This window comes from Planococcus citri, chromosome 5 (assembly GCF_950023065.1).
Source record: "Planococcus citri chromosome 5, ihPlaCitr1.1, whole genome shotgun sequence".
Lineage (NCBI taxonomy): Eukaryota > Metazoa > Arthropoda > Insecta > Hemiptera > Pseudococcidae > Planococcus > Planococcus citri.
In genome coordinates, this window is record NC_088681.1 from 30,636,818 (window position 1) to 30,650,790 (window position 13,973).

A 13,973-nucleotide genomic window follows, 5' to 3' on the forward strand; every position below is an offset into this window, starting at 1 on the left:
TTGCGGCATTTTTTGAAAAACAGAAGTTTCTGAGTAGCCTCTTGAGGTATGGAGGCGAAAAGGTAATTTTTCAAATTTTCAAAGGAGCATGAAATCAATGGCAACGGTCACCTTATTGACCAAGACGACCCTAAAAGTAGCTGGAAGCTTCAAAACGACTTGAAACCACCTGCAGTCGATTTCAAACCGTATTGAAATTAGTTTGCAGAGTGAATTTCGACTTTCTAACTCCATTTGATGAAATATGGAATGGAAATTTTCAAGTTTTTAAAATCTGCTGAAGCTTTAGGAATTTTCAAAAAGTCGTTGGAGGCTCCGAAATGACTCGAATGTGTGATTTTTTGCCAATTTTTCATATTCCCAAAAAGTCCCGCTTTTGCTAATCGTTAAAGTCTCGTTTTTCTCCAAAAATTGTCAAAAATCTTCATTTTTTCACAGATTACAAAATCTTCTGCTTTGTAACAACACGGCTAAAAATTATTATTTTTTTTTACCAAGGTTGCCCATTTGAAGTAGTAGCGCGTTTAGCTAAAAATTGAGTTTTTTTTCCAGAAATTGAAAAATCCTCGTTTTTTTGAAATGGCTACCAAATTGTCGTTTTTTTCAAACAGAAAATTCCAAATTCTCACTTTATCCGAAAAATTGACTAAAAATCACGCCTTTTCAGCAAAAATTGCGAAAATTGTTAATTGCCAAAAAATCAACAAACATGTTCTTTGCAAAAAAAAAAAAATTAAAAAATTCTCATTTTTTTCAAAAATTTACATAAAGTTTTGCTACATTATTAATTTATTAAAATGGCTAACAAATAAGTTGCACCTTATTTTTTTTTTTGTAAAAAATTCCAAAAAGTCTCATTTTTTCCAGAAATTGTGCAAAGTTTTCGCTTTTTTGACTAACGTTAAAAATCTCACTTTTCACGAATTACAACAAAGTCCCGTTATTGTGCCAGAAAGTAAGTATAAATTTTAGCAAATAATTGACGAAAAGTTTCGCATTCTTAACTTAATTACATAGTTACTACATAGATTGTCAAAATCTTACTTTTCTTGTGTGTTGATTGAAGCCATCGATAACATTGGGAAGGCTTGTTAAATTTTCCTTTCTTATAAGCTTGAAATATTCGATTTCGAAGAATTCCTTAGCTGTGATAGAATTTTTTTCGTCGATCTCGGCCGGTTCTCTGGGGTTGGTTTGTAGGTCTTTAAACCAGTTTTTCTTTTTTTCTCTACTTTTGATATTTTCGAAAAGCTGTACATTAAAGAAGGTACATATAAAATAAATAATTTTTTAAATAGGTAGGTGCTTATATCTATCTGTGAGAATATTACCTACCATCTTAAGCAGGGCGTCATCACCCGTATCACATAACACTAAATGATAGTCTGCCAAATCGATCGAACACGAATCTGCACCTATGAAAAATCGTTAAAAAGTAGGTATGTAGATTGTAGTACTTAAGTCGGTTACATTTTTAAAAAAATTGTACCTATCATAATATCAGAGTCAGTACTCACCTTTGGAAAAATATAAAAAGTTCGCTTCTAATAAATTCGGCCACAGAGAGTGTATACTATTTAAAAGGAGACCTTTAAAATACGCACCATCCTGTTGAAAAAAAGACACAATAGGTAAGTAAATTAATTACTCGTGTTTTCGTATATCGATTGCTACATATGTAATTTGTAATAGGTACACTTACTTCGTCGTCATCGGTGACTACGATCATCTTTTGGTAGCGTAGAGTTTTTATTTTTTCAGGAGTGTCGTAGTTATTTAATTTTTTCAATCCTAATTCTTTCATTAAAGGCTTTATTGCCGCTAGGTTGCTCTGAAAAAAGCACACGTAGAATTAGTCATAAAAAATAAAATATTTAAAAAAATAAAAAAACAAGGTAGGTAATAACCATCTAAAACTCGTCAATCGCAACGAGCTGAAGTCTGGCTCACTGAAAGAACATGTCACCAAGACCTCAGAACCGAATTTTCGGCTGCCGAAGTTGATTACAACGGCTTCTGGAGAAATTTTAAATTGCTGGAAAAGAGTCAACTCTCGTCGGAGGCTCCAGATCGGTCCAAAATGGTAGAAATCAATTCGGCGGGTCAAATTTTAAGAGAGTAGGTGAAGTTTCGAGCAATTGTAGTACAAATTAGGAACTCATTCAGTAACCCCAATCGATTTGGAATACTGAACTAATGATGTGTATTAAATTTTCAGCTGCCGACGTTGATTGCAACGCCCTCTTGAACGATTTGAAATTTCTGGAGAAAAGTCAGCTCATGCTGGCGAGTCTCCAGATCGACCGGTACAAAGATGGTGACATATCCATTCGGCATGTCGACTTGACTGAGTAGGTGAGGTTTTGAGTAATTTTGTGAAAAAATGAACAATTTTGGAAATTTCAAATTTTTGAATTTGTAAAAAAAATTACACGTTTGAACGTGTCGCGTCGCGTCGCTTCGAATTTTCGCTTCACCGACCCTTATCGATTTGCAATACTGAACCGTACTCCTATATGATGGGATTAAATTTTAGCTGCCGAAGTTGATTGTAACGCTCCCTTGAACGATTTGAAATTGCTGGAGGCTCCGGTTCAGTCCAAAGATGGGGGCAATCGATTGGGGGTTGGCCTTAGTAGTAGATACCTATACTGTACTAAACCGATTTTCAGATTTTTATCTCTTATGTTTGCTCATTTTGTAGAAAATTAATACGAGTACCTACCAACAGGCTATTTTGGCCATTTTCAAAGATTCGCCGAAAATCGAAAAATCAACTTCGGCAGCTAAAAATCAGATTCCGAGGTCTGGGTGACATGCTCTTTCACTGAGCCAAATTTCAGCTCAATTAAAGTGGACGAGTTGTGAAGTTCCCTCGCAAAAATAATTATCTAATGACAGCAATGCTTACGTTCTGTTCGAGACGCACTTTCGGTAATTTCATGCTTTTCAGTTCTAACACACCGCATACTTTGCGGTCAATTTTTCCGTGAATCCGTTTTTTTAGACGATCGTCGTTCGTAACATATAAGCTCGGGACATCTGAAATCAACAACATGTATTTGAGACTTATAAATACGTACGTACCAAATATACTGCAAAATCGAAAAGAAAAATGGACAATTTTCAACCAGAAAATGTAGGTACAAGAGGTACCTACATATAAGAAATATATTCCGGGGTTCATTCCCCCCCCCTTTACTTTTTATTACGTAGTTAAAAAGTTTCGCCCGAAATTAGGGGGTTCAACAGTACCTACCTAGTACCTACTTAATTTTTTTCATAGGTATTTTTTATTACCGAACTGTTTTTCAACTCGTCTACTTTCTATCAAGGACGTAGATAGAGGGGGCTGGCGGGCCAGGACAATTTTTCGTGTTCAATTGGAAAAATTTACCATTTATACCCAAAATTTGGAAAATTTAACAATTTGCCAGAAAACAGAATAAAATTTATGTTCATGAGAGAAAATTTAAAATTTAAATATTTTCCCAGGTTGGGAAAATTAAACCGAGTTTTACTTTTGTACTGTAAGTATGTACATTGTTTCATAAATTTTCACAAGTTTGGAAAAGCAAGCAGTTGTACTTTTGCACTTTCTGAATGGAAAAACAAAAAAAGAGTCATTTTAAAAGGGATTATTTATTTATCATTTTTAATCAGATTTTTTCAATTACGGGAAAGTATGGAACCATATTTTCTCTTCATATTCTCTCAAATGGGAAAATTGTACTGTCGTTTTTATTTTTATTTTTTTCAATAATAAAAAAATGGGATAAAACAGAATTTTCATCAGAAATAGGTAATTTGCCATTTTCACTCAAATTTTCCCTTTTATTTCAAATTTTTAAATAGGTACCTACCTATTTTTTAAATTCTAAAATTGTGAAGCAAAAAAATAACAAAAAAAAACCATCGTTCAAATAATAATAAATTTTTAAAACAAACAAAACACACTTTTCACCTGAAAAAACTACTGTTTTTTTACTTCTCTAAGTGAGCTTTTGCTCTCGTCGCTTCGCTTTGCTGGTTTGTTTGTTTTTTATTTTCGAAACTAAAATTTTTAAAAATCCATCATTCAAATTAAAATTTTGGAGCCGAAAAAGGAATTAAATTTTTTTAAATTGTAAGCTGAAACAATTCCTTATTTGAAACTTCCATAAATTCGAAAAATTAAACAACAATTTTAAGCCTTAAAAATGCCAGTATTTTATGTACCAATTATTGGTAAAATCATAATTTCATCTTCCATTTTATTTCAAACACTCGTCATTTTATTCGGCAATTCGGCAAAAACTCGCTTTCAAGTACCTACCTACCTACCTATCCGAACCTGAGGGAAAAAATGGGAGGATGAAGATCCTGAAGGGTGTAAAGTTTTGAGGGCCGATTCGGTACATCCGCAAGGGTCTGTCAATGTGTCACAAGTTTTTTACTCGTGTACTCAGTTGAGTAAACGTGAATGGACGATGATAGTGGAGAAGTAAGACAAACTTTAGCTACGTATACTCGTACGTATTCTAGCATAGTTGGAAAATAAGATAGGTATTTCAGTAATGCTTTCACTACCTAGTACCTACGTCACTGTCTACGAGAAGTAGGAAAAATATCTACTTAGTAACACCAAAAGTACTGACCTAATAAGCTTTCCAGACTCTCCTGAGATTCTGACGAAATGTCATCGATGTTCAGCGACATAATCTCAATTTCTTCTCCTGAATGCGGTAGCCACGAAGCCTATACGATAAACTGAAACCGTGTACCTACTTTCGTTTTAAAAACAAAAGCAAGCCACTGGCGTATTAAATTATTCTAATTATACTTTGAAAATTACTCAATCAATCATCAACAGAGAAAATAAGTGATAATTTTTGTTTGAAAATAACGTCTTTTTATTTTTTTTGCCTTGTGAGATCGGTTAATACTTCAATTTATTGATAAATTCGAACACCGCTATTCGACATTCATTTACATGATGTCACGTTTACGCGGTGTAGATAAGAGTTTACGCGTGTGAAAACTTGCAAGTACATTATTTCGGGAAAACTTTAATTGAACGACAGATTAAGTGAATTGCACGACAGAAAAATCCCACGACGAAATCGTGTTTTTGAACGACAGCGATTTAACGACAGTTTTGGTCATTAAAACGACAGAATTGAACGACAGACCTCCAACGACAAGCATAGAAAATTCACGCCACGAGAAAGGGAATGCACGACGAACATGGGAAAGCCCGACGAAATTATTTCAATTGCCCGATTGAATTGTGTCCCTTTTTCGAGTGAGGTGGCCATCTCACTACCAATTTGGACAAAGTCATATCAATGGGCTGTTAGCGATGTCCCCATTGTAGAAGATTCCTGTTCTCTTCTTGTCCTCACATAAAAAACTCGTTTTTTATGCTTCTCGAAATGCAAATTTTTGGAAACTTTCTTTTTTTTCAAAAGTAACTTCCTTCAAAAAAACATCGTTCCAATTCTAAAATTTAAAAAACCAAAAAATAAACTCTTCGCATTAAAAAATAACTCGTTTTTAGGCATCTCAAAATAAAAATTTTCAGAAGTTCTCGCCCTTGTTTCGCTCTGCTCAGTTTGTTTCTCATTTTAAAATGAATAAATTTCACATTTTGAGGCCTCCAAAAATCCGAAAAAGAAAACAAAACTTTTCATGAGTCGTATGAATATTGTATCAATTGGCCAAACTTGATGCATGTTTTATTTATTTATTTTATTTTTAATTTAAAAAGTTGATAATCAAAGTTTAGCTATTCTTTATATCCGAGGAAGTGCCTATCCCGTCCAAAGAGACGCCTTTGAAAAAAATTACATCTCCCCCTCCCCAAAAAAAAACTTCTTCTATATTTTAAGTATGGGGTAAGCATAGAAAATCTGAAAAAATGGTCTGGAAAATGGAAAAATTGGTCTAGAAAACTTGGGGAAAATCGTTTTCAGAAATGAGTGGACACCTTGCAATAGAAGTAAAAAATGTGCCTCTATAGGGCAGAAGAAGAAGAGGGGTAGGCCAAACAAGGCATTTCTCATATAATTATTCATACTGTTCTTATTTTACGTTGATATCTTTAATAATTAATCGTTTTTGGACATTTTAATTTTGTGAATAAATTCGTCGCTTGTATCATTAAGTCGTCGTTCATTGCCTAAAGTCGTCGATGCATTTCATTCAATTTGTCGTGCATACGCTGGCGTTCATTTGATTTTTTTGGCGTGCACTTGAATTTTTGTTGTCGTGCAGTGGTTGAAAACTGTTTCCGTCGTTAGAAAAGTGGTTTTGGGACGTTAGCATCTGTCGTGCAAAACACTGTTTTTTTGTCGTTCAAATCATTTAATCTGTCGTGCCGATAAATGGCACCCCATTATTTCCACCTACTACGGTGGAAAATGAATTCTATCATTTTTAGGTACAAGTATCCTTGCGAACGTACGACGACGAACTGAGTTCGATTTTCAGCTTGTCTTTATAACATTGGTACTATGTATAAACGATAGATATCTTATTTTGCAGAACATTATTGTTAGTGTGTGTGTACCTAGGTACTCGTATGTATCTGTGGCTATATAATGCGAGGCATTGGTAAAAATTTTAAAGTGATCGGATTACACGATCAAAAATAAATAACAATATACAACATAGCTCGTGAAGAAAATTTTTTAATATTTCAATACATCCGACAATAAAATAATATTTTTTAGATCGATGAAATGACAAATGACAAGCTGAAACATTAATAAAATAAATAGGTAGGTACTAGGTAGGAAAATCTTTCGCGTATTCAACACTACATATTTATAAATATCACACAAGTTACACAAGAACAGTTTTTTAAAAAAGGAAAGAAAAAAAACTACGATACAAGGGAAAATAAAAACAGATAAAAACACTACGAGTAAGTACATATAACACAAATACTTTCTATAATATAGGTACGAGAAATAAAAACTGAAATAAATAAGTCAATCAATCGATGAAAACAAAAAATCCGGGCAGATCGTAAGCCAGAAAATGAAAATTTGGTTCGTATAAACGCAAAAAAAAAAAAGTAAAATAGATAAAACCGTAATAATAAATACTTTTAAGCTATAACTAATGGTTTATCGTCCGAGAAATGTTCTCGTATATCCGGACAGTCTTCTAAATCTGCAAAAAACCAAACGATTAGAATTTAGTTAAATGAAATGGAGAACTTCTGTCTGGTTTCTGCAATTTTTTTTCAATTTGGAAAAAATACATTCGAACGGAAATATGCTCAATAAATTCCAAAACTGCCAAATCTCGATGAAAATGAGTCAAAGTTTCAAAATTTTACAAAATTTGACGAATATACCAGAAAAGTTGGAAAATTATACTTTTAAAGAAAATCACACAATTAGATCTTCATACAATGAAGACTTCAAAAAAAGCATTCCTCGAAGGTACTTTTATTTTCAACCATTAAATTACTGCGATATTAAATAATGACGAAATATTTTACCTAAACCATTAACACCGGTAAACGTAGTCGATCCAGACCTCGTGTTATAGTGACTATCGGCTAAATTTTTGAAATTAATACGAGATCGTTTATTTTTCCAATACGCGAACGCTACACCTCCTCCGACAACTACCAATAGCAATATAAACAGCCACGTGCAACTGCTACCACTTTCTTCTTTTTTTTCTTGTTCGAATGGCTCGTTGTTGATTAAATCTGAAGGGGTAAAAAACGTGATTATTATATCAAGGGATATGGGCATCGATCATTATACGATAAAATTCGGTGTAAATACTCACATGTTCGTTACAGTATATTCTTCGGACAAATCGGAGTAGTCTCCTCTGTCGGAAAGTATTCGCACGGCGAAAGTAGGTACGTATAAGTAGGTCCCATTTTAAGATCACGTACAAAATAGAGCCTAGAGCGGTTTTGATGTTATGCAATGTATCGTTTTTGCGTCACTTAGATTAATATGATCGCTTTGGCTGATCAAAACTTCGAATTTGTATCTGAAAAAAATACAAAAGTGTCATTATGATGGGCTTCTTTCAAAAAAAAAAAAAAAAACTTATTTAATTCTTCCAGAAAACGTTGGTCTCCTCATGTAGACGACCCCAAGATGAAAAAAATAAAATAAAAAATAAAAGTCGATATTTTTTACTGATTCGAGACTGCATCCGAATCCATCGACAGAATAAACGATGCATATATCAGCAATATATCAAAATATGGCTTACTTCTTGGGAGGTAACGACGACATGCCATTTTTGAAATCCCATAAACTACGAGTATAAACGTCATTTTCTGGCCAAACGATCACTGTGGTTGACAACGTGAACTTATACTTGGCACCGTAGAGACCCGTAAACGGAGCCTTCAAAGACGTCTGATTAGTTTCAGGAATGGTGATTTGAGACATGGTGTTGGTCCTCACTTCAACAATTTTCAGCTGTGAACAGTTCAATGAAGTAATTTTTTTTCAAGAATGAGTAAGTATATATTCAGAATCAGAAGGATACTTACAACGTAACCCACAGCTTGAGTCATTTTCGGACAAGAAGATGTCCAAGTTATGGCGAGATTTGTTTCGTATTAAATTATGCGGAGCCGCTTCCGGATTCGAAGGAGTAGGTAAGTATGGAGACGAATTTACTCGACAGTGGACCGGTACTACGTATGTTGTAAAATGACACCGACTGAGAATGTATAAGATGTGCAGGATGCCATACCATTATAGACGTTGAAACTAGTTCCTGAAAATAAAATAAAAATATTATTTTAAATATTGAACAAACAATTTCAAATTTTTTAAAACCAAAACTACATTTTGATTTTTTCATAGATTTTTTTGTTATTTATTCATGATTATCTACGGTCCAACCAGCAAAAAGTGTTTACTTACACTTTTACGATTCAAAAAATTCAATTGGACTTTTATAGATATCAGTCGAAAATATCAGAAAAGACGTATTTTAGATTTTCGCAAAATTACGAATATCACGACCCGAGTCTAGGCTCAAAATTTTAAGAGTTCAAAAAATGTTCTGATGAAACATATTGATTTTCTACCGAAATTTCTAAAATCGTGGCCCAATTTTGGGCTCATAATTATTTTTAAAAAAATGCAAAAAAAAAAACATTTTTGCGGAAATATTTGAATTCTTTGTGAAATTTTGGGCTATTGCGATGGGTCCAATGATACTTCTTCAAAAATTCTATGAATCATTATCTAATTTTGGGTTCAAAATTCTTCAAAAATGCTCAAAAAACGATTTCATCAAAATATTGTCATTAAAAAAAATTTTAAGCTACTTTGAGAAGTTGCATGAAACTTTTTCAAAAATCTCAAAAATCATTACCCATATTATTGATTTCAAAAGATTTCAAAATTGCTCAAAAAAATGTTGATGAGGATTTTCTATTTTCTGACGAAATTTTAACCTATTTCGATGGGTCGCATGGCACCTTTTTCAAAAGTTTCGAAAATCAGAGCATAATTTCGGGCTTAAAATTCTTCAAAAAATGTATAAGAAACACCTTCGTTTAAATATTTGAATTTCTCGCAAACTTTATAGGTCGCAAGACACATTCTCAAAAATTTCAAAACGCAAGTATTCAAAACCCCGTTTTATCAAAATATTTGGATTCCTTGTGAAATTTTAACCCATATAGAAAGGTTGCACGACATTTTCTGAAAAAAAAAAAAAAAAAAAAAAAAAAAACGAAAACCCATGTAAGTACTCAATTTTAGTCTCGAATTTTTTTTAAAAATGTTCAAAAAACATTTTTTTTTTTTAAATAGCTGATTTACTCGCGAAATTTTAAACGTTCTCGAATCTCGGTAGGTCGCAAGGTCACTTTTGAATAATTTTACGACAGTAGTTCACTTTTACTCAAAACTGGAGGGAACGCGACTTCAAAATTCTGGATATGAAATCATTTGGGCCGCAGGCTCAAGCCTATATTTGCTCAAAAAATCACCCTTGAATGGGACCCGCGTCCCATCGAGCATCTGGTAAGCTGAAGAAAACAAACACCTATTTTCGGAGTATGAGAAGGGTCCACAACCTCGGAAATTTTTTCTAAGCCTGGTCCAATTTTAATATGAGAGAGCTTCACCTCCATATCGTGCAACTCTGAAAACCCAAAATACGTATTTTCTGGCATTTCAGACCCATATCTACAAAAGAACAATAATAAATTTTTCAAACCGAAAAAAATCCTGTAAAATTCGATTCTTAGTGTACTTTTTGTCAGTTGAACTGTAAATTAGATTCTTTTAGTTTATACGAAGAAAATGAAATAATTTTCTAAAACGTCGATTAACTTTCTCCACATTATTAATGATCATCTCGAAGTGAAAAATTTCAATAACTGATCAATATTCAATCAATTTACATAGACTACTTGGAACTCACCCAAGAAAACGTCAGTCATTATAACACCATAATACGTAGATACCATAGGTCCAGGGCATTTCCTTTTATTCTTAGGCGCATCCCAGGTAAGTTTCACCACATTCTTTGACAAAGAAGCTTTAACATTGGTCACAGCAGGAAGTGGTAAACCTGCGAAAACACATAAATCGTTATTTTCATCTGGACTACTTCATCACTGATGGCGATAAACCACATGATTGGACTGGGAATAATGTACCATCGCCCATCGGTTGTAGTAGCTACTCTGGCCGGAGTTTCTGATACGCCATTCTCAACGATGCTCACTTCGAAGTAATACTCGACTCCGGGAGATAAATTGGTAACTGAAATAAACCAAAGATGATAAGATCTCATCAAAGAAGCACATAGTATTTCGATAAAATTGAATCAAAAAAATACTCACTGTAATCGTGTAACTTCTTTGGTTTTCAAATTCGTAGTATAATGTAATGAGATATTTCTTCGACTGTGGTGAACGAAAAGCGAAAAGGGTGGATATGGAGGCGTTAAGAATAACAGTGTAGCCTTGCAATTGACCATCAGGCGATACAGGAGGTTGCCAAGAGACCTCTATCAGAAATGTATTTCGTACAGTGACAGCCACATTAACGGGCGGACTAGGTTCTGCGATATAAATTGGAAAAAAAAATACAAAATAATTAATAAATTTAATCATTTGTAGACTAATTCATTTAAAAGCTGGCGATACATAGCAAATTATACACGAAAAACGTACTTCCTTCTTCTGTGGTAACTTTGTAATACTACGCCGGTGAGTATACTTTCTGGGCCATGTCGTCATTTCGCACGTAAACGGTGACCGTATAATATGTCGTTTGAGGTTGCAAATTTTCAAATCTTTAGTCCTGGTAATTAATCCATGTTTTATTTTGCCACGTGCCATTGATCTTGATCGATGCCTGGAACTTCAGGGCGTCTGTGTGGATACGAGGTAATACTCCCCCAACCTACTTGAACGGAGCTCTGTGTTTGTGCGATCACTGTCAAGTCATTAATCTGCCAACAAGAAATATAAATTCATTCTAACGTAAGTATTTTCGTTGAATATTAAGAGTAAAAATGCTTCCTAAAATTCTGATAAAAAGAGCCTCAAAGTGTACGTCAAACTTTAATACAATAAAACTGAAAAAAAATATATTTTAAAATAAATTTTGGAACATGAAATTTTAAACGTCAAATATAGACTTGAGGTTTTTTGGTTGTTGAAAGTTTGAATGAACATTATGCAGAGAATCGTAATTTTAAGACCTCATCTAATTTGTTTTTTTTTAATTTTAAAGTTCTTTTTTTACTTTAGAATTTAAAAAACAGGCACACTTTTCAAAAATGACAATATTTTTTAAAATGAATTTTTCAATGGTTGAATAAATGGTATTTTTTACATTTTTTTTTCATTTTTTTCCCTTTCTTTTAAAGCAAAAGTATCAGAAAAATTTACAGAAAAGTACTCCTATTTTCTACTTACAATTAGGTAGGTACATACATCCATTTTTTTTTAATTCCTCTAAAATCGTTTGACTACATTTTTAAATGTCGAAAAAAATAATTACAATGCTTCACGATAGGTACTTATTATCCATTTTTTTCTGACTGTTTTTGTTTTCAATTTTCTAATTTTTTTAATAAATATTTTTCACCTTTTTCGTGTTTTTTTTTCATTTCTACTTTTCAAATATGTATTTTTTTCATAACAAAAAAACTGCTTCGATTGACTTGCGAAGTCAAACATTCACATTTGCATTCAAAGGTCCTTAACACGACTCTCCTAAAATTTTGGCCTTACAACCATTCTCCACTTATTTTAAATTTTGTAAAAGTTGACTTTCGAGATTGTTTTTTTTTTTAAACTGTTTTTCGGGGAACTGATTTTACAAATTCCTAATTAAATATTATCAGATTGTGATTATTTTGTCGAGAAAAACTACATTTTTTGCAATTTTTTTTGATTTTCTGCTTCACTACCTTGGAAAAATGATTGAATTTAATTTATCAGAATTTCCACATTTAAAACACAGTTTTTTAATTGTTATGATCCTTTTAAAATAATTAACGAATTGCTGAGAAGCCCGACAGGTAGACAAACGATCTTGAGAGGCCAGACATACGGGTTAATGACCTTAAGAGACCTTCATAATCATAATACAAATATATATCACAGACACAAACCTAAAGCAGGCTAAATAGATCCCATGTAATACGTATAGGTGTATTAAATTCTTTTTTTTACGCAGTTTAGCAGTACCTAAGGAAGTGGTAATACAGGAACCGTTCTCAAATGAATACCTTTGGCCAACGGAGTCCATGGACGAATGGTTGTATTTTTATTCACCGGTAACGAAATGCCAATCCAACCTGAACAAAATTTTCATCAAAATTAGGTACAGCAGGTAAATTGCATTTGAATGAACTTTTTATACGTACCAAGGGTGGACAATACGATTTCAGAACTAACTAAAGCGTTGCCTTTTCTTTCGATGGCGAAATCTGGGAGATATTTCAACTCTGGTAATTTCTTTCACCGAACCGATGAACGTATTGGTACTGCCATGTACGATGTACCCAATAAAATATTGTAAACGTCTTCGGCATATTTCGTTTCGCAAAAAATGATTGGTAGGAATCGCGATGCGTAAACTATAATTCTGTAAATAAATTGCCAATTTAATTACATGTATAATATTATTCAACTTAAATTTTCCAAAACAGGGCCACATACCTGGGAAATTATGATCGCAATCCAGCACATCAACTCTGGCAAGGCCACCAATCAATAGAGTTTGATGTCGAATTGTCGATTAGAGACTTTTCAAACTGGTTTTGTTTGTCGCGAAGCTATCAGTTTACACGTTTGCTCTATTCATTGTACATTCATATTTTAAGGAACTTTTCTTTTTAAATTGAAGCAGAAGGTGGATTAATAATTTGATTTAAAATTGGAAAATGAAAATTTTAAAGCGGTAAAGCGGTTCAGCCAACTGATAAGGATAGATAAGAAAATGAAAACAGCATCCGAAGATAATCCGAAGATCCGAAGAACGATGAACACACGAACCTGATGTTTTTGCTTGATGTTAGTAATCTATTAACACACTAGGATCGTGATAGGTAGTGTAGTTGGTTTTTTCCAGGGACTGAAAGCTTCAAAATGAAACTTAAAACTGAAACTTTTGCCTTTAGCTTTCGGCTTTAGCAATTAATTCGGCTAGCTTTTGGCTAGCTTTCGGCTTTTCTAAAAAATAAAAATCAGCTAAAGCTGAAATTTTGAATGAAAAATAACTAAGCGGAAGCGCCGTATTCATAGATGGTAAATTAACTAATTTGTTACTTATGGTTGGATCACTTGCCTAAAATGGTGAATTTTGATTCAATTTTTCCCATAGACGAATGAAAATTTCATATTTTCAGACTTCAGAGTGATAAATCAATACCAGTGTTGAAAGAACAGCACAAGAACGGAACAAAATTTAAAAGAACGGAACATTTTTTGAAGAACAAGAACAAGAACGAAAATAGAATTC

At 33.2% G+C, this 13,973-nt stretch overlaps 1 protein-coding gene across 2 annotated transcripts; it reads right to left on the bottom strand.

The window, feature by feature from the left end:
- Positions 1-6,655: 6,655 nt before the first annotated feature.
- Positions 6,656-13,509, bottom strand: LOC135847516 (uncharacterized). Of its 2 annotated transcripts, none has more exons than XM_065367073.1 (12): positions 13,172-13,509; positions 12,877-13,097; positions 12,622-12,807; positions 11,171-11,451; positions 10,838-11,058; positions 10,652-10,757; positions 10,414-10,563; positions 8,519-8,748; positions 8,233-8,444; positions 7,792-8,004; positions 7,493-7,708; positions 6,656-7,158 (listed from the first exon to the last, which is right to left on the bottom strand). In XM_065367073.1, exons 8-10 carry the CDS (start codon positions 8,540-8,542, stop codon positions 7,914-7,916), a joined length of 327 nt encoding a protein of 108 aa, XP_065223145.1. In that variant the 5' UTR covers positions 8,543-8,748; positions 10,414-10,563; positions 10,652-10,757; positions 10,838-11,058; positions 11,171-11,451; positions 12,622-12,807; positions 12,877-13,097; positions 13,172-13,509; the 3' UTR covers positions 6,656-7,158; positions 7,493-7,708; positions 7,792-7,913. The 2 variants fall into 2 exon arrangements, with proteins under 2 accessions (XP_065223145.1, XP_065223147.1); XM_065367075.1 differs by having other exon boundaries at positions 13,172-13,498.
- Positions 13,510-13,973: the final 464 nt, after the last annotated feature.